Below are 24,967 nucleotides of genomic sequence, written 5' to 3'. Positions count from 1 at the left end.
AAAACATTTAGGGGTCTCCTCCACCTTGCCAACAGTGAAGGGGGACCCACTTAGTTGCAATGCGAGATCTTTATAATATTTTAAAGTCTAGTGGGGGTTGTGCAGTGGCATGTTGGAATAAAAGGGCTCAGATAAACTACCACAAAAAATATCATCAGGCATAACTCATCCAAAGATGTTAAATGGGCTACCTGGATGAAGTCCTCCACAATACTCCTCTATAGACCGGGCTTTCTGATGCAGATGCATGATCTTGATACCCGCTGGATCTATGTTGGGGCTGAGTCTTCTGTAATGGGGATATGACACTGACAACAGGGCTGCGGATCCAAATGCAGGTTTATTAGCAAGGTCAGGTAAGCAATGGTCAACACAGGTGCAAAAAGATGTATATAGGCAATCCAGAAATGTAGTCAAAGTAACAGGCGAAAGGTCATAAGGCAGGCAGCAGACAGGAATACACAAATAAACGAGGCGAAGACCAAAATACGGCAAAGCAAGACAAAGGAAACGCGTTGTAATGTCACTTAGCAGATAACAAGACTCAGCAACAGCTGTGTGTTAGTGTGCTGCATTTATAGTGCAGTAATCAGTCCAAAAGCAGCTTCAGCTGTGAGTGTCTAATCAATGGTGACTTGGAGCAGGTGAGTGTGTGTCTTGCATGACTGGGATCTGTAGTCCATAAACCAGCAGATTTGTAGTTTGTTGAATGTTTTCCAGCAATCTATGGTGTTTAGATGGCTGTTGATTGTCACCTTGAACATCACCTATACCACATGTCTTTGGTGTGTAGGGGAAACCGACCCAAACACAGAGAGAACATGCAGACTCCACACAGCAATGACACCTGGCCTATAGTTGATTCTCGAACCAGTGACTTTTTTGCTGTGAGGCGACAGTGCTAGTTTTTATAGCTTAGTAATATTAGAGCATTGGTTTGGTTTCATGCCAAAAAACATTTTAAAGAGGTGGTTAACTTTTTATCTTTAGGTATTGTGTAATGTAGCTGTATAAGGATAAACAGCAAATGCCAAGTTACAAAACTCAAAGTTTAATGCAAAGGAAGAAACTGTTATTTAAAGAGTTAGCATAGCAAAGCCTACAGCAAGCGTCTGGTTGAAAAACTACAATAAAAGACATTCGGGTTAGTGACATCACAAACCATTCAGTTGACACACCTATTCTCCGGGAGGAACACACAACAAAAGGAGCGTGGCCACATGCTGTTTTATCAGAAAAAGAGTTAGCAGAGTTACCAGGCGCAGGTACCAGAGGGTGACCATTCCTAAGAAAAGGGTCCTTCCTCATGGGAATTTGCCAACGAGGGGTCATGACAAAGACTGTAAGTTCGGAAAATCAGGTCCAGTTGAGCCTCAGAGGTGCAACATGCTCCTTGTCCTCCCAGACCTTGCACAGGGTCTGTGCAAGCAGACTCACTAGGAGAAATGCATATTGCCTAAGCTCTGGCCAGAGCATTTGTGTCGAGGGCAGCCTCAGTCAGGGAATAACCCCATGCACCATACACCATCTTAGGACCCATTCATGAAGCCATTGCTGAATTGGTCTCATATGAAAAATCGGAGTGGTGTGACCAGGATATGCCACAGGAGTCATTGAAAAAACACTTTTTAGGTCAGTAGGACCACTTTTTTTCTTGCCGAACTAGACTGGCACACTTTTTGATAAACCATCAAGGAGATCGAGTCCAGCTTCATCCCAAGATAAGAGAAACTTTGCATGGGGTAGAGCTTGCTCTTTCCCCAACAGGTCAAGGTGCCAAAACACCGGGTCCCTGTACATAAACAACTGACTGTGCTAACAACAGCCAGTCATCGAAAAATTCAGATGCCCACTAGGCGAAGAGGCACTAGGCCACCTTCTGCAAGCATCCTTCTGGTCTATAGCTGTAACAAATACCAAGAACGGTGGCATCGAGGGATGCATTTCTGCCTGAGTATTTTTAACAGTATCCTGTGTTGATAACGGTTCAAAATGCCCAGATGGTTATAACCCATAATTTTTGGGTACAATGAAATACGGGCTGTAAAACCAACACTCCATCTCGGCTGTAGGAACAGGCTCAATTTTATTCTTTACCAGGAGGGCTGCAATTTCCTCACACTAGACAGGAGTGACTGCGACGTTGACTGCCATGAAATACATACCCGTAATTCGGAAGGCCGTGTGGCGAATCGAATTGCATAGCCGCGTTTGACCTTCTGGATAAGCCACTATGATGGGCAGACTGAGAGAGCCCGAACAAGCAGGGTCACTGGAGCAATCACTGACGGATCTGTGATGGGGCAGTTCAGGATTGGGAGTGTCCACCTTGGGAAGTGGAGCATCCCGAGGAAGAGCTGAAGTGAGAGATTGGCTCTTACCTTCCTCCCAGGATCCTGCAGAAAGGCTGGAGGTGTGAGAGAAAGGATTCCATCTTCCAAACTGGAAGACAGCGTTTTAAATTGCTGGCAGCGCTTGGGCTTCACACCTAGAGAGAGGAGAAGGTCTAAGATTTCATTAGCCACACATGGCGCACTGCATTTATTTGCAGGTAGAATCCCTGGCCCTACACAGGAGAAAAGAAAGGTCCTTCTCTTCTCCTCTTCATCGGTACTTGGCTTCCCCAGGGTGCCACTAACTCAGGTAAACGGACAACGAAGCAACCCTGAGGCAGGGGCTCAACATGGCTGCTAGCCAGTGAAATGAGTTTTCTCATGACTCTCTCACCAAAGAGCAGGGCCCAGCGGGGGAGCATTATTCCAAGCCCACCGGAAGATGACCTGCCCTATTACGCTCGGCTGTTCTTTCAGCGCAGAGAACTCCAGGGTAAAGTCCCGGGCATTGTCGTTGAATAAGCCTATCTGGGAAATAAGCATAACGAGATATCAAGCTTTTTTGACATGGCACATATTTACCAGAGTGAGTCAAGGGTGCTGTTCCTGGAACACACTGTGGCCATCTTCTTCCCCAGGAAACCATGCAGAGCTCATGCACCAAGCTTGGGGAAGAACTGTTCTCGTGCAGCCCTTGTGCTGGTACTGTGGTGCAGGGCAGAAGCAGCATGGCCCATGTTGTATGGGCTCTGGCCATAAGAGACACAGATAACCCACATGCCTTGGACAGGGGTCTCGACTTACCACTCCAGGTGGCAACGCCATCACTTGGGGAATAACCTTATATACGCGGCCGCCCTGCCATTGCAGGAGATGAAGGCAAAGTTCACAAGGACCAGGTTGAGAAAAACACCCTTCATACCTGGATGAGCTTACTGTGTACCTCACAGAAAGAAGGGGAGTGGGACTGGGAGGATTCTAACGCTCCCAAGATGACACCTTTGCACCCACCGCTGAAGCAGCCTGGGAAGTACAGCCGGAGGGTGGTAGCAGGCCCGGTTTGTCATCTGAACATGACCGCTCGCCTTCGATGCTCTGATGTGTGTCTGATCTTTGATGCCATCGGGCGGAAGCGTGGCCATCCCAGAGGATGAACCGGCACAATCGCTTGAAGCTTGGATAGGGCGCACTGTGGGGGAGTGGAGTGTCCACGAGCCCAAAGGCAACCGATAAGCGCCCACTGTAATCCTCAGATCTGCCTCTCACATTTAGGGCATGAGCTGTCCACAAACAGTGCATCCACACTGTCATCTGGCTATTCCTTATGTGTCAAGAACACAATGTTAGAGTTTATGAACTAAAGCGGAATTTAAACTGATTTGGAACAAGTGAAGGGAGAGAAAATGACTTATTACATTTGGGTGAACTATTCCCAGGGCTCCTATTTCAGAACTGATACAGTTTTTAAAAATAAAGATTTTTTAAAATTTAGTTCAATAATCTACTAGTTCTAAGTTCAGCTTTAGAGAAGAGAGAGAAAATATGCAGTGTCTGCAGTTTGTGGAGGAGTAGGGTTTGACAGTCAGCAGTAAATGTGCACTGTTCTGCTTTCTCAAGACCAAAACAAGCTGCTTTGTATCTCGATGTGCTGATATGTATTCTTTAAAGAAAGCAGTGATTAATCAATTTACACAAAAAGAGTGTAGATATTTTAGATGAAACATGAGATCATCCTCCATAAACAACAATGGTCCTGAGATGTTCAATGAACCAAAAACATTGTCAACCAATTATTCAAAAATTAAAGAACACTTTTATGCACCAAAAAATGGTAAAAACATTTTTTTTTGTCTTTGTCTTCTGCATAAAGTCAGTTTACTATGGGCAATACAATGCTGCTGACTCGAATGGCAAAGACATCGTACTTCACATAGAAAATGTGCACCCTGACCAACCATAAATGAGAAGACAAGGATGAACAAAGTTATTTTACTTTTTTTTTGATGTACAAAAGTGTTATTGGAGCTTCATATGATCACAGTTGAATCACTAATGTCACATGAAGTTTTTGACAGTGTTTTAGGTTTTTTTTCTGGATTTTGAATGGAAATTTTCATTTTTGGGTGAACTAACCCTTTAGACACAACCCTTTAAGACCCTTTATCAAATAAATTCTGCATTCTGTTTGCTATTGAAAGGCATCCAATCTTAATTCAGTTCCGAATAGTGCTGTTCTGTTAATAAAATTAATGGCAAAAGTTAATAAGAGGTAGTTTGATTAACAATTTATGGCTATTTGGGGTGCCATTATTGTCATGCCATTTCTGTATATGTATATGTCTTCTTTGATTATATTTAGTCTTGATACAAATAAAAAAGATAGCAGTTATATTAACAGTTAGCAGTTATATTATTTATATTATTATATTAAACAGTTATATTAACACTGCAGTTGTATTTTTTCTGTTCTCTGCAGGTGTCGATTTTAGTTTGCCTACATATATTATGTGCCATTGAGAGTGAATGAGAGCAAACAACTCATGACCTCACGGTGTTTGGAAATACCCATTCGGCATCCCGAGGAAGAGCTGAAGTGAGAGATTGGCTCTTACCTTCCTCCTAGGATCCTGCGGAAAGGCTGGAGGTGTGAGAGAAAGGATTCTAAACTGGAAGGCAGCGCGTCCCATGCTGGCAGCGCTTGGGCTTCACACCTGGAAAGAGAAAAAAAGTCTCATGTTACATTAGCTACACATGGCACACTGCATCTATTTGCAGGTGGAATCCCCAGCCCCCCACAGGGGAAAGAACAGTCCTCCTCTTCTCCTTTTTGCAGCCTCTCCATTGCAGAAGATGAAGTTCACAAGGATCAGGTTGAGAAAAATCGCCCTCCATTCCTGGATGAGCTCACTGTGTACCCCATGGAAAGAAAGGATGGGGTACTGGGAGGATTTCAACTCACATATTAGCCCCCAAGATGAAACCTCCGCACCCTGGGAAGCACAGCCATTATGCCCGATTCCAGATGCGTGACCACACTTTGCACCCCAGAGGGTGGTAGCTGGCCCCCGATGCTCGCCTCTGATGCTCTGATGTGTGTCTGATCTTTGATGTCATCGGGCGGAAGTGTGGCCATCCCAGAGGATGAACCAGCACAATCGCTCAAAGATTGGATAGGGCGCACTGTGGAGGAGTGGAGGGTCCATGGGCCTGGAGGCGACCGATAAGCGCCCACTGTAATCCTCAGATCTGCCTCTCACAGTGAAGAGATTCTCACAGTGAAAAATTACTTTTTACATTTGGGTGAACTATTCCCAGGGCTCCTATTTCAGAACTGATACAGTTTTTGAAAATAAAGATGTTTTAAAATTCAGAATAATAATCTACTTACTCTGGGTTCAGCTTTACACAAGAGAAAATATGCAGTGTCTGCAGTTTGTGAAGGGGGAGGGTTTGACAGTCAGCAGTAAATGAGTGCTGTTCTGCTTTCTCAAGACCAAAACAAGCTGCTTTGTATCTCGATGTGTCAATGTGTTTTCTTTAAAGAAAATTGATATTGATCAATCTACACAAAAATGTACAGAAAACTGCTATTTGTGATGGGTATGTATTGATTTACAGTGTTAAATATACTGTATATTTGTGTTTATAATATTGTTTGAAAACATGTTGCGCTTGTTTTAAACTCAAGCAAAAGATAAAAAAAATTAAAATCATAATGAATTCAATTTATCTTAATAACTTCGTTCTGAGTAGTGTTTCCACTCATTATTTGGTGTTTTACAGTACTGTGTAATGCAGCTGGGTTTAACATTCAAATATCTCCAGTGAAACATTTCACAAATGAGGATCCACTCTTTGGCCAAACCATCATTCAGGCAAAAGATGGGTTGGTAATTCTAAACATATAATTTTTTATTTAATTTTATTTTAGATGTGTTCTGTAACATGTTACTGCTTTGTTCTGTTCTAGAATTTTTGTTCCCTCCCCAACATATGGAAGACTTTTCAAGTGCACTCTAGACAATGAATGCACCAAAGTAAACATTAACGGTAAGTTTATCTTTGCCTTTTTTTTTTATAACAGATCATTTGCAGAAATATAATGTTATTTTTTTAATATAATGTTATTACTTATTTACAGAATTAAAGAGATGTTTCAAAAAAAAAATTTAATTACCTCATCATTTACTCACACTCAGTTGGTTCTAAACAGTTTTCAATTCTTCTGCTGAACACAATTAAAGATATACTAAAGAATGTTGAAAAAACTGCTGTGGATTTCAATGGTTGTTTTTTCAAACATACTTCAGTATCTCTTCCTTTTTGTTCAACAGAAAAAAGAAACTAAATAATGACAGAATAAAAACTAATTGGAGTGAACTAACCTTTTAAGCAGAATTGTAAAAATGTTTTACATAAATGTCTCTTTTAAAGATGAGAACCCAAAAGGCATGAGACCAGTAGCATCAGTGGCTAGCCTGACATCACAGGAACAACATGTTGTGGTATGTACAAACACTAGGAGGTCTTATATGATTGGACAACATTTCCTTTATTCTCAATGTGATTATAGTACTAAAAGGTTTAGCTACTAACTGAGAAGTAATAGTAGTCTTAATATATGCATAATCAGATATAGTTTGCAAAATTTTGTGTCTGTTGCACAGCATTTTCAGAGTAAAACCCCAAAAAACTGTGGTTTACTCCTCACACATGTGACAGACTAAAATGTATCAGTTTTTGTTCACAGTATAGTAAAAGTTGTCATTGTGAAAGTTGGAAAATTAGTTTGTAAAATGTGAAACATAACTAGAAATTGTTATTTTAGGGGAATTGTATTAGTTTTGATTTGTTGAGAAGTTGGGAAATTGTTCAGGATGACGTGACTATCATGAGAAGGTCATCAAGGCTTAGAGTTACAAACGTGGCATCATTTGAAGCCATAGTGAAGGCACCACTAGGAATATCTGGTGTGCTGTCTGGGGAGAGGGCTTTGAGCTCGGAGGGACACCCTAGTTGTGTTATTCTCCTCATCAGGAAATAGAGAGGGAGAGAGAGAGAGAGAAAGATAGAAAGTGAGAGTGGTCAGAACGCAGTGTCAAGCCTGACATCAGAATTCTCCCCCCACATAAATTAAGGTGGAGCAACTGGGTGGTGGTGGGATGCTGGTGATTGAGAGACAATGGGTTAAGCCATACATGACAATTTTTAAGGGTTTGGTCTTATACTGATTTGATAATGATATGATTAGCTTGTCGATGATCTTTACATCATTCATTCATTTTCTCTTCGGCTTAGTCCCTTTATTAATCTGGGAATGAACTGCCAACTTTACCAGCATATGTTTTAAGCAGCGGATGCCCTTCCAGCTGCAACCCATCACTGGGAAGCATCCATACATTTTCATTCACGCAAGCACGCACGTACAAACACGCACACACACTACGGACAATTTTGGCTTACCCAATTTAACTATACCACATGGTTTTGGACCTGGAGGAAACCCACGCGAACATGGGGAGAACATACAAACTCCACAGAGTAATGCCAACTGACCCAGCCGAGGCTTGAACCAGAAACCTTCTTGCTGTAAGGCGACAGCACTACCCACTGCGCCACCGCTTCGCCTTTCTAGCAAATTAGTTTGTAAAATTTCACTTAAAATAAAGCAATGATCATTTATGAATTTTCCAATAGTGTCTGGGTGCAGACTTGCACATGCCAGCTGCACATGCTACGCAGTCTCAGACATGCAATGTTAGACACAATGCAATCAATGGAGCTAATGATCGGGTAGAGTCACTGTGAGAGGTATGGAGGCAGCATAAGCTGTGCGTATTAAATCATTGCATGCAGCTCAGCTCACAGCTGCACCAGACCCCTCTTTAAATTTCAGTTACAGTCAGTAGGTCACTGCGAGATAGTAACATTAAAAAAATCTTCAATAACCTCTGTGCAATATTTATTTTAGCTGAATATGAATGTGAATGACGAGTGAAAATGCTGTAATTGACTTTTTGTTTGTTTTCCTCTTTTAAGATGTGTAATCAAGTTAGAACAGAGAACAGAGGAACTGAGTATTTGAATGGAATTTGCACACTTGTGAGTCCTTCTGGAAAAGTCAAACTATATCCTGCTGAATTAGGTATGTTTGGTGCATTTACTATGGGGTCTTCACATTCAACCAGATAAAATCTTATACCTGAAATTCCTAAATCTCTTTTTTCAAGACAACAACAAAAACAACAACAACAACAACAACAACAACAACAACAAATACCAAGGTGGAAGGATCAATCAAGGTGAGACTGTCTTAAGGAAAATGTAGATAGTGTTGAATTTATTTATAATGCATGATAATTAATAACGTATGGAGGGAAAAAACATAAAATGTGCCAGAATAAGCCAGGATGGCTAATTTACATCTTTCTTAGGTCCTGGGACAGAGATTGCTTTCGTTCTGGATGGTTCTGGCAGCATTCAAGATGATGACTTTCAGAAAGCGAAAGACTTCATCTACAATGTCATGTCCAATGTTTGGAAAACATGTTTCGATGCAAGTATAAAGAAAAAAAAATCATGGCACAAAATACAATTCAATTGATATTAACTTTACATTAACCCCTCTTCTCTCTGCAGTGTAATTTTGCAATAGTGCAATACGGTAGTTTGATCAGAACTGAGCTCTCGTTACTAGACAATGAGGATCGCGTGGGATCCTTGCTAAAGGTCAAACAAATAAAGCAAATTTACAATCTCACAAAGACGGCCTCTGCCATCAATCACGTCCTGTGAGTCTACAAACAATTTTTACAGCATTTGGAGATGACTTAATGGTGTGATTTTACAATGTTGTGGTTGATTACAGCACAGATATCTTCATCCCTGAGAATGGATCAAAAGATAACTCTGCAAAAATAATAATCGTCTTGTCTGATGGAAAGATTCTGGGAGACCCTATGACTCTTGATGAAGTTTTGAACAAGCCCCAAATGAAAGGTGTCACTCGCTACTCCATAGGGGTAAGTGTCCCATTTACTGCAAAGTTTAGATAATTTTAGATAATCCAGACTGATCTCAATGGAAAACATAACTGTTTTATAAAATATGAATATGAAAATGTATTATTTTTAAAAGAAGTCTTGACCCAAATTCTACACCCATATCAAACTGTCATTGGGAATGAGCAGTTTGTACTAAAATGTTATGAGATCATATGAACATCAAAAGTTATAAATTGCATTGAGATTGTATTGGATAATCCCAATTTTACATCATATGTTGGAGCAACAACTGCAAAAAAAGTAATCTGTAATCATAGATAACTCTGGTTCCCCTTCGGTTGGGGAACTTCAGTGCTATAAAGTGGATTTGATCTTGGAAAATCCACTTATGGGAGGATTCGGTTCAGAAGCCGCTTGTCTGAAAGAGTATTGAACAGGCCAATGAAAGCAATGAATTTGAAGCGTAAGCTTGCGCAGGTGCGCTTCAATGCCAATTATCCCAGCATATAAGCACACCTGGAGCGAGCAAACACCATCCTTTTCACTTCAGAGACTTTCTGATCGAGTCGATGAGGGTTCCTCCTGCTGTAATCCAGCGATTCCGAGCGAACGAGAGCATTCTCCCGGTCCAGAGTGTGTGCACACAGCGGCAGACGGTCGAGCTGGGTTTCTCCCTTGCCTGGCGTTCTTTGGGTCCGGTCCTCCAGAACGGTGCGTAAAAAGTTGCAACTTCACAAAGAGAGCAACACAGTCGTGCAGCACGTCCTTTTCAGGATGGCGCTCCGACTGTGCGTTTCTGGATGCGGTGGTTTCCTGTCCTCAGATGATGGGCACGGGCACTGCGTTGCATGCCTGGGGGGTCCAGCATGTTAATGCGCTGCTCGTGGGCAGTTCATGTCGTCATTCCGATGCCATGACTGTTGCGCAGTAAAGATCACGGCTAGCCTTAGCAAAAGGGCAAACCACCCCAGGTGTCCCCTGCTCTGCAGAGGGCACTCGGGCAGATCTGAGGGTTCAGCGAGAGATAATCCGTTGCCCACTGGCTTGCGGACCTCCCGCTCCTCCAAGCGCTCCATCCAAGCTTCGGGCGGGGGAATCGATCCGTCTTACAGATGGTAGCCCTTACGCTCGATGACACCAGAGACCAGACATCCACCGCGGCATCGGAGGGTGGGCTTTCACTGTCCGATGATGATCCAGACCCGCTCGCCCCCTCCAGGCAGGTGAGCGCTGTCAAAACGGATCCTGAAATGGACATGTTAGCCATGCTTTCCCGGGCTGCTTCGGCCGTGGGTTGGAGATGGTTTATCCCCCAGTTCCGTGGCCAGACCGACTAGAGGGGCGTTCCCTTCTTTCTGGAGGGGCACAGTAGGCTCACGCGGTCTTAAAAAGCACTTTTTTCTGCTCGTGCTGTGTGTCCCTCCACCCTCACCACTCATGACGGTGGAACAGCCAGGGGGTATGTGGCGATTCCTCAGGTTGAGTGCGCGATGGAGGTCAATCCGCGCGGCACCTCTTCTTGCCGGGGTCCGCCTTGTCTCCCATCCAAAGCCTGTGAGTTATCTGCCTCCCTTGGAGCTAGAGCTTACAAGGCTGCGGGCCTGGCTGCTTCCACCTTGAATGCTATAGCCACCTACCAGCACTACCAGGCGCAGGCGCTGGCCGAGCTGCACGAGGGTGGGTCCAACCCAGGCTTATGAGCTTCGCACCGCAGCCAATTAAGCTCTTCGGACTACTAAGTCCGCTGCGGGTGCGTTGGGGAGGACGATATCCACACTCGAGATCCAGGAGCGCCACTCCTGGCTGATATGCGCGAAGTCGACAAAGTCTGCCCATGACCCCATATCCCAAGCTGGCATGTTCGGCGACACCGTCTGTGAATTCACCCAGGAATTCGAGGCGGTGAGAGAGCAGTCTGATGGGTGATGTCTTATTGGCGGGTCCGAAGTGAGCGCGTCAAGCACCTCGGAAGCAGGCAGCCCCCCCTGCCCAGAACGCCGCTAAGTCCGGCAACGGACCGCGAAGCGTCCCTGTTACAGGCCATCTGAAGAAGAGGGAACTTGCTCTTTCCCCGCTGGAGGGCGGGGCCCCATTTCCAACGGCACTTTTTACTGCCATGAAAACATCATGAAAGAGCACTTTTCCACTTCCCCAGATGTGACAGCCCAAAATCCGCCAGTCTGGGACGCTATGCTTTCTAGCTTGCAGGTTCGGTGCGTTTCGCCAGTGGCTCACGAGCGCTGGGAGGACGGTCTCCTTTCTCCCACCCCTCGAGCCTCCCCTCTGGAGCTCGGGTGCGGAGTGAGAGCAAATCTCTCACCTCCAGCTCTTCCTGGGGCCCACGCGCTTCCCGGATCAGCACACCCACTTCGCGCTGCCCCACTGCTGGTACGTCAGCGATTGTAGCAATGAGTCCATTAGCGAGAGCTCTGCCTGCCTGGTTAGCGTGGGCCAGCACTTCGCGGTGGCTCATACACACAATCAGACTCAGCTATGCAATTCAGTTCGTGAAACAGCCCCCCAAGTCACAGGTGTGTATTAACCAGGGTCAGCCCCCTGTCCGCCCCTGTCTTGTGAGAGGAGATTGCTGTCCTCCTGGCGAAGGATGCAATCGAGCCGCTCCCTCCAGCCGAGATGGAGAGTGGGTTTTACAGCCCACACTTCATCGTGCCCAAAAGCGTGGTGGGTCACGGCCAATCCTAGATCTGCGCGTTTTGAACCGCTGTCTGCACAAGCTGCCCTTCAGAATGCTCACGCAGAAGCGCATCCTCTGCAGCATTAGACCTGATGGATGCGTATTTCCATGTCTCCACTCTTCCTCGCCACTGTCAGTTTCTGCGGTTTGCGTTTGAAGGTCGAGCTTGGCAATACAAAGTCCTCCCCTTCGGACTCTCTGTCTCCACGGGTCCTCACCAAGCCCGCGGAGGGTGCCTTAGCGCCCCTTCGCATCCGCATACTCAATTTTCTTGACGACTGGCTGATTTTTGCCCACTCTTGGAGCAATTGATTATGCACAGAGACAAAGTGCTCCGGCACTTCCACCTGTTGGGGTTTCAGGTCAACCGAGAAAAAAGCAAACTCGCCCCCGTGCAGAGGATCTCTTCTCTCGGGCTGGAGCTGGACTCGGTCACCATGGCAGTGCGCCTCTCCGGAGAGAGCGCTCAGCTGATGCTGTACTGTCTGAGAGAGCTCGACAGTAAAATAGTGGTCCCACTGAAACTATTTCAGAGGCTCCTGGGGCATATGGCATCCGCTTCACGCCGCTCGGATAACTCTATATGAGACCACTTCAGCACTGGCTGCACGATCGAGACCCATGGCACGCGCGCGCACACCGAGTCTCTGTTACTGCGCTGTGTCGCCGCGCCCTCAGCCTTGAGCGACCCCTTGTTCCTACAGGCCTGAGTGCCTCTAGGATAGGCGTCCAGTCTTGTTGTCGTTTCAACAGATGCTTCCAACACGGGCTGTGGGACTTTGTGCTGCGGGCAAGCAGCTGCGGACCTGTGGAAAGGGACTCAGTTGAATTGGCATATTGCCTGGAGCTGTTGGCAGTGTTACTCGCTCTTCCCATTTTTTTGCGGTGCTAGAGCGGCAACACGTGCTGGTCAGGATGGACAGTACGGTGGCGGCGGCGTATATCAACCGTATGGGGGGTATGCGCTCTCGCCGCATGTCTCAGCTCCTCTGGAGTCATCCGCGGCTGATATTGCTGCACGCCATTCATATTCAGGCAAGCTCAACCGTGCAGCCGATGCGCTCTCACGGCAGCCTTACATCCTGGAGAATGGAGACTCCACCCCGAGTCTGTTCAGCTGATATGGGCATGATTCGGGGAAGCCAAGATCAATCTGTTGCTTCCCCCGAGATCGCTCATTGCCAGCTGTTCTTTTCCCTAACCGAGTGCTCTCGGCATGGATGCACTGGCTTACAGCTGGCCTCGGGGCATGCGCAAATACACGTTTCGCCCAGTGAGCCTGCTCGCGCAGTTACTGTGCAAGGTCAGGGAGGACGAGGAACAGGTTGCTGGTTGCGCCCCTCTGGCTCAACCGAACCTGGATGTCAGAGCTCTCCCTCCTCGCGATAGCCCTCCCCTGGCAGTTCCATTCGAGAGAGCATCTACTCTCTCAGGGACAGGGCACCATCTGGCACCCTTGCCGATCTTTGGAGGTCCTTAGACGCGAGGAAGACTTAAGTAACCTCCGATTGCGGTGAGTAATACTGTCACTTGGGCTAGAGCCCCCTCCCCGAGCGTGCCTATGCCCTGAAGTGGAGTCTATTCACTGAATGGTGTGTCTCTCGCTGAGAAGACCCCCATAATTTGCCAGATCAGACGCGGTGGCTGGCAGCACTGTGGGAACGCATAACCTCATCATCCGGTTCCTCAGGGGAGCTAGGCGAATTAATCCACCCCGCCCCCTCTCATGCCCTCTTAGGATCTCGCCCTCGTTACACGAGCCGCGTCAGATCCCTTCGATCCTCGACTCAGTTTCTTTCTGTCCCTGAAGACAGCTCTGCTGGTCGCATTGATATCGATTAGAGGGTCGGGGACCCGGAGGCATTTTTTCGGTCAGTGACTCGTGCCTGTAATTGGGCTGGCTTTCTCTCACCTCCTGAGACCCCGCCCGCGATATGTGCCCAAGGTTCCTACCACTCCGTTTTAATACCAGGTAGTGAGCCTGCAAGCGCTGCCCCCGGAGGAGGCAGTCCCAGCCCTTTCTTTATTGTCCAGTTTGCGCCTTGCGTATTATTCGGACCGCACTCAGAGTTTAGCAGCTCTTCGTCTGTTGTGACGGTGGCAGCAGGGAAGTGCCGTATCGAAATTAAGTTTTCCCACAGGATTGGGAATAGCATTCTCTCGCTTATCAGAGCCGAGGTGAGCCGCATCCCCCGAGAGTGCGTGCGCACTCCACTCAGAGCATCGCATCCTCTTGGACGCGTACACGCGGCGCCTCTCCAACAGACATCTGTAGAGCTGCGGGCTGGGCGACACCCAACACATTTGCAAGGTTTTACAATCTGCGAGTGGAGCCGGTTTCCTCAAGGGTATTAGGTAACCCTTTGATGATTGAGGAAACAACTCGGTAGGGTGTTGAAACACGCTTGCTGCGTAATTCTCCCTAACACAGAGATACATGCGCCTTTTTATCTGTCAGTAAAGTTACCCGTCAGGTGAGCCCTGCAGATTCCTCCGTGGCCCCCAGCACTGACTCAGCGGAGGAGTCACTTGCTGGCCCACTACGTTGTTGGTCTGCCCGCTGGTCAGCCCGCGTTTTGGGTATAGGTGCCTGCTATGCGTGATCCCCACTAGACGATCCCATATGCTTATTCCTCCATGGTTAATTCCCCCCTCTGGGTGGACTCATGTCTTCCCTCTCCGCTAACCACTTTTTACTATGCATACTCCCCCTTCTTAGGGCTAGTCCATATGTAAATTCTGCCATCTATTCCCCCCTTGGGTAGCGGATGGCCTCCGCAGCGTCCACCCTATCAGGATTGCACGCTTCCCAACGTACTGTTGTATTTCCCAGAATTATCTAGACGCTCGCGACTTCCCAAAAAATATATCCAAATCCGTAAAACTTCGGTTGAAGTGGGATAAGTTAGGGCCAGGGACACGTTGGAGGACCGCGCCCCCCATGATGGGGGTGCGTCACGCTTGTTTGACTATCCCCTTATCGGGGGCATTGGTAAGGTGCAGTCATTATGGCGTTTTCCATATTTATCCCATACGTGGATTTTCCAAGATCAAATCCAATTTATAGCACTGAAGTTCCCCAACCGAAAGGGAACGTTTGAGGTTACAGAAGTAACCCTTCGTTCCCCAAGAAGGGGAACAGAAGTGCTATACTCCGTCCCCATAATGACTGTCCCTTAGCTGTTAGAAAGTCTCTTCAGCTTAAAAGGATGGCGTTTACTCGCTCCAGGTGTGCTTATATGCTGGGATAATTGCCAATGAAGCACACCTGCGCAAGCTTACGCTTCAAATTCATTGCTTTCATTGGCCTGTTCAATACTCTTTCAGACAAGCGGCTTCTGAACCGAATCCTCCCATACGTGGATTTTCCAAGATCAAGTCCACTTTATAGCACTTCCGTTCCCCTCCTCGGGGAACGAAGGGTTACTTCTGTAACCTCAAACGTTCACTCCTGTAAGACTTGACATATAAAAAACAGTCAGAAAATTTGAATTTTCTGGAACTTGAATGTTTATTAAACAAAAAAAAAATTGCCATATACATTTTTTCATGATATTTATTTTGTATCAAATTTGACACATTGGGTATTTGTGCAACTTTTTGTTCAAAACAATAATAATTTTAATTACAAAAAAATTATTTTGCTTTTAACATTTTGACAAAAGAGATCATTTCAGACAGTTTATCTCATTATTTGTTGTTACATTAAGCATTTTACTTTTTGTTATTTCACTTTGTGGTAGGCGTACTAGTAGTTTCATCTCTTGTTCAGGCAAAGATGCACTTTACATTTACACAGTACACAGAACTGAGAAGTCATTGCTGGTGCAGTTTTTTTTTTAATCTCTATCAGGTTTCTCTATGTTGGAAAATGATAAGGATCATGCCTTCTAACATTAAAAGGCACACCACAGCTTGACCTTTTATGGGGTGCATGTTCATGTACATGCCTAGGAATTTCTCAATCTCTTTGGCATCAGTGTTTATAGACTTGCCATCTTTGAATATACTGTACAGGTTTATTTGTTCTCCAGTGTCCTGTAGCATTTCGTCAGTGGCAAACTATTACAATACTGAGTCCAGAGTCCATAATAATAGATGGCAAATAAAGTGCTATAGAGCAGATAGGTGTTGAGGAGGGATGGAGTCCTCAGACCATGCATAATAAGGGGCTTTCAGACAGCTGTGATGAGAAAGATTATCAGGAAAAAAGTTTAGTCCAAAAAAAAAGATGAGGTCCCAACAATACAAACACAGGACACAGTCAGAAAGCAGTCGGTATGAGTCCTCTGTGCCTTCCTCAGCAGATGCAATGAACTCAACAAATTTACCATGATATTGTATTTTTTCCATCTCTATTCTTGACTGTGTAATGTGTTTGTGTAGTTGGGACCTTTACTTCTGTGCTTGTCTAGACAACACTTTCTTCTTGATAATCTTCCTCATCACTGCTGTCTGAATGACCATCATCATGCATCGTCCGAGGAGTCCCCCTAACTTCTCTCTGTCACTTTAATTGCCATAGACTATTATGCTGATGACATTTTCAAGACACTTTAATTTTTCTACCATCTGTAATCTTCCTCTATTTTTTCTAAAAATACACAAAATTGATCATATAGTTTATTAATTATAAATTATTGTAAAAATGCCCACAATGTATGTCACTTATTATATTAAATTTAATCATCCAAAAACATTGTATTTGCATTGCAGTAGGCATTATATTGATTACATTACAAAAACGTGACATGACTGTTCAGAAATAAAGCTGCTTTTATACCTGTTGTATTAAATTTGATACGTTTTTAACACAATTTGTTTGCAACAAAATAAATTAATTATTAAGTAATTATGCTTTGTTTCAATCAAGAAAGCCTTTATTTAATAAAATTAGAAACAATATACATTTTATTTTTACTATAACAACTTGAAATTAGCAAATAGTTTTTAGCTTAAAAGCATCTAATTCAATGAAAGTAGCCATTTTGAAAAGATAAAAAATCCCTTCCATGGCCTGCGGTGTCATGAAAATCCAGAAGGGGAGAGAATACAAGTATCAAATCATATACAACAGGTTTCTAAACAAAGAATCAAAGATCAGGTTGGTATTATATAGGTCTTAGAAACTCGTGTATCAAATGTGATACCTGCGGCTTTATAAGGCTAAACACTCATAAGCTATTTTGTAATTAATTGCAACTGTAGAACTTCCATATACTTGAAACAACCTCATGTTACCTTTAGGTTGGCGATGGCATCCTGAAAAACCTTGATGCAACCGAAGAGATGATGCAAATAGCAGATCCTGGAAAGTATTATAATGTTTCCAGTTATAGGGCATTAAACGATATTGTGTCCTCGCTGGAAAGAGGGATAATTGGAACTAAAGGTACAGAATTTACACATTACACTGAATGTCACAGAGCCCTTTGTCACAGAAAAAGAAGAATACGTAGTGGCTCTTTGTCAAGGTGACCAAGACTAGAGGGCACTCTACACATTACATCTGCCACTGAACAGAACTACATATCCCATCATGCCATGTAGTCACACACTGATTACACACTTGATTACACACACACACACACACACACACACATACACACACACAGTGCTGAGTTATGGTATACTTCAGCTTTACAAAACTTGCCTTGCCGTTTTTGACCATTTCTTTGTTTAATGTTTATTCTTGTTTTGCTACCTGCCTCAACCACTATGCATGTTACTACATTAGCCGCATTTCCACTGTTGGGCTAGTGTGAGCCAGGGCTTTTATCGGGCCGGGGCGGGCCAATCGCTCGGACGGTTGAGTAGTGAGGCCGAAATCATGTCGCGTTTCCACTGTCAGGCTAGTAGCATCACGTCATGCAAACCCCGCCCCCAGAACATCCCCCGAATCAAAACGTCACACAACCCGCCCTCTTCAGCAGGAATCAGACAGATAAAGCAGACCATCGAATCATCAGGAAACCATTAAAATTAAGACAACTGAAACAAACAAATTACATGTTACTGTACAGCATTACATTATATGTCTATACGCACAGGTCTGTGTATTTCCATTCATTATAGTTGTTTACTCACTGAACGACTGTTGGTATCGTGCATCAAGTAGTCTCGACACTAACGGAGGGACCCAGCACAGTGAGCGCACCATCCATAATATAAAGCCACAGAAATTCTCCGGTGATAACTCGGTATGAAGTGTATTTTATAACATCCTTGTTTTGATAGACGTTGTGTTAAGTGATTCAGCAGATAAGAGCAATCTGAAAAAAAAAAAGATTTTAGATATTTTCTAAAAACAATAAACACCAGCGAAGGTTTAAAATATTATTTATAAAGTATTTGGATACGATGATATTAATCCAATCGTGCAAACAGAGCCTTTTTGGGGAGTGTAAAAGCATAATCTAGCCTACCTTTTTTTCTGTCACTCAGTCCTGCGCAGTGCCGCTTTAAACGCATCTGGGAAAAGTCCGAACACAAAATGTGTTCTATATCCTCAAACAAGTGTTTATGTTTTTATATGATGTGGTCAAATTTATAAATGAAACTTTAAATGAAGAGCTTTAGTGAATAGCTGCTGAGCGCAACAAATATGGCTAAATTTTATTAGGCTAGGTCTTTTTAAAATTAAAGTTATATATGGCTTAAAACGGTTTAATTTATGTATTGTATTTACCTACATTGTTATAGCTAGCTTTTGTTTGTTTTATATTGGTGGATTTATTTAATGTAATTTTTTAATGTCCGATATTTGTAATTCTTTAAACTAATTCAATATAGGCTAGCTTAGGCTATTTTATCGAGATATGACACTATTGTTTTAAGCCACTAAAAGTGGACACTTTTGTAAAAGTTTAATGTTGTATTCATATTGTTTATTATCTCCAAAATAAAGTTAAAAAGAAAAAAGCTGGTCAAGGCATCAACAGAGCTGTCAAGCATCCTAAATTGTCTAAAGCTGACCAGCTATATGTTTTCTTTCCCTTATTAATTTATTTGTTTGCCGCATGTAGTCGTGTGCGATAGGAATACTAGTGTAATGATGGCACGCCATCTTTAACAGACTCGGGCAAACTCCGCCTGTCTTTTCACTCCGCCCCGAAGCCCCAGCTGGCCCTCTTTGGCCCAAGGTATTCGGCGGGCCGAAATAGGCTGGCCGCTGGCCCCGAGAAAGCCCCGTTTTGGCCCGATCAGGCCCCGGAAGTGACAGTGGAAACGCGACTGGCTCTGGCTTGCTCGCTTTAGACGTGATAGTGAAAACGCGGCTATTTACTCATTTGGATTATCTGCATATTACTGTTTGTTCTTGTATTGAACCTTGCCTGCCTGATAATGTGCATTAATAATTTATGGAGAGGAAAGAACATAAAATGTGTCAGAATGAGCCAGGATGACTAATTTGCATTTCTGTCATATATATATTTATATATTTGAGCAGTATCACACTTGTAGCGGTGCGATGTGGCTGTAAATCAGCATTGGCAGGAGGTGTGCGATGGCTCAAGGCTGCAGGCCGAGTACCTTAGTGTCCCCCATTGACAATATACTGCTACATAGCATTGCTGCGACTGTGATATAACATTTACACAACAGTATTTGACGGTGTAATCATGTGTACAAAAAAGAAAATCAAACACAAGAGTCTCAAAATTCTTTTATACGAGGAACTTTCTCAGTATTTCTCTGTTGAAAGCAGGATATCACAATATTTATCCCTGAAAAAAAACAAATCAAACACTAACAGATTACTGTTGTGTTTGCGAAAAGGAACACGAGGGCATTTCTTCTTTCTTTTTTTTTTTACTGAGCTAAAGAAAACGGAAGACTCATTAGAAACAAACAGTAGGCCAACCAAAAAGTAACTCAAGGTTATACAAAGAGTGGCCAATGCAAAATACATACAGATTCCTGATATGCAAGTCCCATCTCACGCTCAATACACTACAATTAACAAGTTTTAAATGCAGCACTACAACATACAAAAGAGAAAGATCGACATAGAGTTTCACTTACCTGTTTAATAATGATTTGATCAGCTGTAGTTAGAAATTATGTAGTTTTTTCTTCTAAGGGCTTATTATGCTGTCTCTATCATAATCTTGTGGATGAACAATGTCAACCGTCTTTGCTCCACTCAATGACACGCGAATGGCCTGGCGCCAACGGAGTGTCTCTCAGAAATTAAAAATATCAAAAATAGGCACTATCCTTAGAAATAAACTGCATAATTGCAACCTAAACCACTACATTCTCCACTAAAAAAACCCTGAAAGGTACATTATGTTGTGTAACAGCAGCAATATTTGTTAAACTGTAGAGTGTCCTTTGCTTGTTGCGGAACAGTATGTGGGCAAAGATATATATACTGTATATTATTAGTTTCAGTACTAAAGTTTCAAAACATCTTTCTTAGATCCTGGGACAGAGATTGCTTTCGTTCTGGATGGCTCTGGCAGCATTCAAGATGATGACTTTCAGAAAGCGAAAGACTTTATCTACAATGTCATGTCCAATGTTTGGAAAACATGTTTCGATGCAAGTATAAAGAAAAAAAATCATGGCACAAAATACAATTCAATTGATATTAACTTTACATTAACCCCTCTTCTCTCTGCAGTGTAATTTTGCAATAGTGCAATACGGTAGTTTGATCAGAACTGAACTCTTGTTACTAGACAATGAGGATCGCGCGGGATCCTTGCTAAAGGTCAAACAAATAAAGCAAATTTACAATCTCACAAAGACGGCCTCTGCCATCAATCACGTCCTGTGAGTCTACAAACAATTTTTACAGCATTTGGAGATGACTTAATGGTGTGATTTTACAATGTTGTGGTTGATTACAGCACAGATATCTTCATCCCTGAGAAGGGATCAAAAAATAACACTGCAAAAATAATAATCGTCTTGTCTGATGGAGAGATTCTGGAAGACCCTATGACTCTTGATGAAGTTTTGAACAAGCCCCAAATGAAAGGTGTCACTCGCTACTCCATAGGGGTAAGTGTCCCATATACTGCCAAGTTAAGAGTAATTTAAGTTAATCCAGCCTGAAAACATCAAGAGAAAAACATAACTGTTTTATGTATTGTCGAAAAATAGGAAAATTTATACAAATTTATACAATTTCAGTAAGATAAAAATGTAAAATTTTTAAAAGAAGGCCTGTCCCTAAACTCCACACCCAAACCAAACTGTCATTGGGGATGAGCAGTCTGACTAAAATGTAGGAAAGAGATTGCACAAATTTAAATTCTAGCCACTACATCAGTAGTTACGAATTGTATTGAGATTGTATTGGATAATACTAATTTTACATTCAATGTTGGAGCAACAACTGCAAAAAGGTCATCTGTAATCATAGATAACTCTGGTTCAATTCAAGTCCTGCTTAAACACTTTTAAGCTATTTTGTAGTTAATTGCAATTGTAATTAAAAATGTATCATAAATTCCATACACTTACATCCTCATGTTACCTTTAGGTTGGCGATGGCATCCTGAAAAAACCTAATGCAGTCAAAGAGATGATGCAAATAGCAGATCCTGGAAAGTATTATAGTGTTTCCAGTTATGGCGCATTAAATGATATTCTGTCCTCACTGGAAAGAGAGATAATTGGAACTGAAGGTATGAAATGTACACATTACACTGAATAGTACCCTTTGTATCACAGAAAAAGAATACATTGTGGCTCTTTGTCATGTTGACCAAGTAGAGTTCTCTCCAGATACACTAGAGGACACTCTACACATCACATCTGCCACTGAACAGAACTACATATCCCATCATGCCCTGCAGTCACACACTAGTTTCCATTCAGCTCTTGTTATACTTCGATGTGCTTGACCACCTGCCTCGACCCCTATGTTTACCCATTTGGGTTATCTGTATATTACTGTTTGGTCTTGTATTGAACCTTGCCTGCCTGACACTTGATTAAAACTGCATTTGGATCCTACCCTTGTTGTCACCATCCCTTTACTACAGGAGACTCTGTCACAACAACGGTCCTGCAGATCAACTAGTGCATCTAAGCCAAGGGCCATACACCCTCGAGGACCATATGTGTAAGTTTTTGAACATTGCCAACTACTCAGACCTCCCAGACTGCATTCTTATTGTATCTTTTTACAGCTTTCACCACTGCCAGAACCACAGCTGCAAGAATCTTCGATGTCGCTGCTTGCCACTGCCACAAGAGCCTGCTGACCCACCAAGGTTGCCTGAACCACTGGTGCCTACTGACCTAGAGCCTCCTAACCCTATGCCTCCTAACCCAGAGAAATCAGATTCAGCTCTGCTCCACACTCCAGGCTGTCCACGAATCAGAGACAAGCTTGTGAATGTTTAGATTTTTTTCCTTAAAGTACAGCTTAACAGTAACAAAAACTGATATAATTAATATTTTTATATTTTTAGAAAATTGTGAATAGATTTTATTAACCAGGTTATATAAACATTTTGAATGTAAGATAACATAGCAGTTTTAAAATAGCAACATTCTGTTTTTACCTCATTTGTGTTTAATATAAACATTTAAAAGGTCACACTTTACAATAAGGTTCATTAGTTAATGTTAATTAATGCATTTACTAACAGGAACAAACAATGAACAATACATTTGCTACTGTATTTGTTCATGTTAGTTAACGTTAGTTAATGAAAATACAGTTGTTCATTGTTAGTTCATGTTAACTCGTGGTGCATTAACTAATGTTGACAAGCATGGACTTGGATGTTAATAATGCATTAGTAAATGTTCAATTATGATTAATAAATGCTGTACATGTGTTGTTCATGATTAGTTCATGTTAGTAAATGCATTAACTAATGAACCTTATTGTAAAGTGTTACCCATTTAAATTGTGGCTCTAATAAAAGTGGCTTTCATCACTGATGTATTTGTGTATTTCCTAAATAGAGAAGAAAAAAAACATTTCTATGCAATTATTTCATTAAGCAAAATGTTTTCTAGGGACCATTTCCAGTTGATTTATGGACATTATGGCTTCTCTAAGTTTATAATGTTATTTACAAGCTGAATGCAGAGATTTTAATGACAGTTTCTTTCATCAATGATCTTTCATCAAACGATATGTTAATAGTAAGATGGCAGCATTTACTGTCTTTTTTTTATTCTGTAGCAAAACTGACAGAATTTAAAAGCTGATTTTTTTATATACGAGCAAAGCACAAAGGTTGCGATTCCTTGTTTATTGTGTTTAATGACCTCACAGAAAAAAACATTATTTAAAAACCCATATCTATAAGAGTGAACAGCTCTCACACACATCTGCATGTTTTCAAGTACACTGTAAAAAATAACGGCCGCTAAATTGCAGAAATTTACCATAAAATAATAGACGTGAAATGACAGAAACTTACCAAAAATATAAATTTAAAAGGGTTGTCCACTATGATATCATATTTTAAACTTTAGTTGATGTGTAATGTAGCTGTGTGAACCTCAACAACAACTCTGAATGTAAAATGCTCAAAGTTCAATGCAAAGGGAGACATTGATTTTGACAGAGTTAGCTTAGCAAAGCCTACAATGAACGAATTATGGGGACTACAAAAAATACTTACGCCCCCTGTGAGATCACAAAAGTTCGTTACTGCGCATCCAAATCGAGCAGGTAAGAGACATGGCCAGAGGCGCTGTAACGTTATAGGAGAGATGACACTAAAAATGCGTCTAAACACTGCTGCTTCCACAGAGCTTCGTCTGTTTCTGTATTTGGGCTTCCAAAGGACACGACACAAAGACAGAAGTGCTTAGTGTTCAATATTAATTATGTTCCAGAAAATTATAAAATACACAGCAAGCATGATTTGACAAAACACATCTCCAGAATCTCACCAAGTTCAGTGCTGGATTCGGCTAAAATCTCCTCAAAATTGATCATGACATGTACAGAGTCTAGCGTTAACGGTAAGCTGTAGCAACGATGTAAACAATGGGAAATGCTGCTTTGCGGGCAAACGATTTAGCTACAAATTCATATTTATCAGTCAAACTGCTGTAAACATACACACACTCCACCAACACTCTTATGTGTGTGCGTGCGTGACTGCACTGATTGTCTTCAGGCAGCTTTTCCATGCGTTTCACATCTCAGATAATGAAGTCACAAAAGATATGTGGATGATTTATATTAGTTACACGTGCATATTCCGGATACACGTGAAAGACGTTGTGTTACGCATTGAGTTAAAAAAATACAGTGCTAGCAGCAGAAAAATAAATCCAGGCTCAAACAGGTAGCGTCCCACATCTTGTGCTTTATTCTTCTGTCACGATATATTACAGAAAATAACTTAATCCAAGCATTAGAGAAAAAGAAAGTCCCACGCACATGCGCTTGTTACAGAAAGTTCACACATTCACACACACACACACACACACACACAAATACACAAACACAGACACAGATGGAGACAACATTCACACCACACATACACGCACACGCAAACGCTATTAAAGGAGCCGCACCCCATTTTCACTCGTTACAGACACTTGTCAGATTTTATTATAGATAGCAGGCAGAAGGTTGACTGAGGTTTACACAGCAGAAAAGCGTGTGCTTTTACGTGCATGACGTGGACCCGATTTGCCAATCGCAGCACATTATAACGATGACCAATCAGAGTCACTTAAGGGCGGGGCTTTTAGAGGAACTAGGAAATATGACAGTCGTTTTCATGTTAGCTGAGTAGCTGTGTATAATCAAAGTGAGATATATGAAAAAATTACGCAATTTCCTTCAGGTAAAACATGAACACACATTGCTTTGCATCTTATAAACACAACCAAGCCTTAAAATTACATTGCGGACCATCCCTTTAAGGAGATTTCTGTAATTAAACGACTGTTATATAACGGTAAAATTCTGTAATTTAACGACCCTGATATAACAG

The 24,967-nt window shown here is 42.7% G+C and overlaps 2 protein-coding genes across 9 annotated transcripts in view; one reads left to right on the top strand and one right to left on the bottom strand.

Annotated features, from left to right (window-relative positions):
* LOC103908820 (uncharacterized) overlaps nucleotides 1-24,967 on the bottom strand; it is a 52,190-nt gene that overhangs the window by 11,158 nt on the left and 16,065 nt on the right. For 2 of the 6 annotated variants that reach the window (XR_012390731.1, XM_073923510.1), the window contains exons 1-3: nucleotides 5,293-5,754; nucleotides 4,946-5,044; nucleotides 192-320 (exon numbers count right to left, since the gene is read on the bottom strand). The gene's annotated coding sequence lies outside the window, so the exon portion shown is untranslated. Of the gene's footprint in view, nucleotides 1-191; nucleotides 321-4,945; nucleotides 5,045-5,292; nucleotides 5,758-24,967 lie in introns of those variants that run through there. The other 4 variants (XR_012390734.1, XR_012390732.1, XR_012390733.1 and 1 more) reach the window with 4 other exon arrangements.
* itgae.1 (integrin, alpha E, tandem duplicate 1) lies at nucleotides 5,822-22,943 on the top strand. 3 transcript variants are annotated; one of them, XM_002664585.7, is made up of 16 exons: nucleotides 5,822-5,933; nucleotides 6,117-6,219; nucleotides 6,304-6,383; nucleotides 6,768-6,838; nucleotides 8,373-8,478; nucleotides 8,564-8,635; nucleotides 8,768-8,889; nucleotides 8,973-9,124; nucleotides 9,202-9,355; nucleotides 17,280-17,424; nucleotides 20,458-20,579; nucleotides 20,662-20,813; nucleotides 20,891-21,044; nucleotides 21,529-21,673; nucleotides 22,034-22,113; nucleotides 22,181-22,943. In XM_002664585.7, the coding sequence occupies exons 1-15, from the start codon at nucleotides 5,906-5,908 to the stop codon at nucleotides 22,069-22,071; spliced, it is 1,644 nt and encodes a 547-aa protein (XP_002664631.3). In that variant the 5' UTR covers nucleotides 5,822-5,905; the 3' UTR covers nucleotides 22,072-22,113; nucleotides 22,181-22,943. The 3 variants fall into 3 exon arrangements, 2 of the variants coding, with proteins under 2 accessions (XP_002664631.3, XP_068069795.1); XM_068213694.1 differs by lacking the exon at nucleotides 22,034-22,113; XR_012390728.1 differs by lacking the exons at nucleotides 17,280-17,424; nucleotides 20,458-20,579; nucleotides 20,662-20,813; ... (2 more) ...; nucleotides 22,034-22,113; nucleotides 22,181-22,943 and adding an exon at nucleotides 15,454-15,548 and having other exon boundaries at nucleotides 9,202-9,637.

This window comes from Danio rerio, chromosome 15, assembly GCF_049306965.1.
Source record: "Danio rerio strain Tuebingen ecotype United States chromosome 15, GRCz12tu, whole genome shotgun sequence".
NCBI lineage: Eukaryota > Metazoa > Chordata > Actinopteri > Cypriniformes > Danionidae > Danio > Danio rerio.
This window is presented reverse-complemented; position numbering and strand designations above follow the sequence as displayed.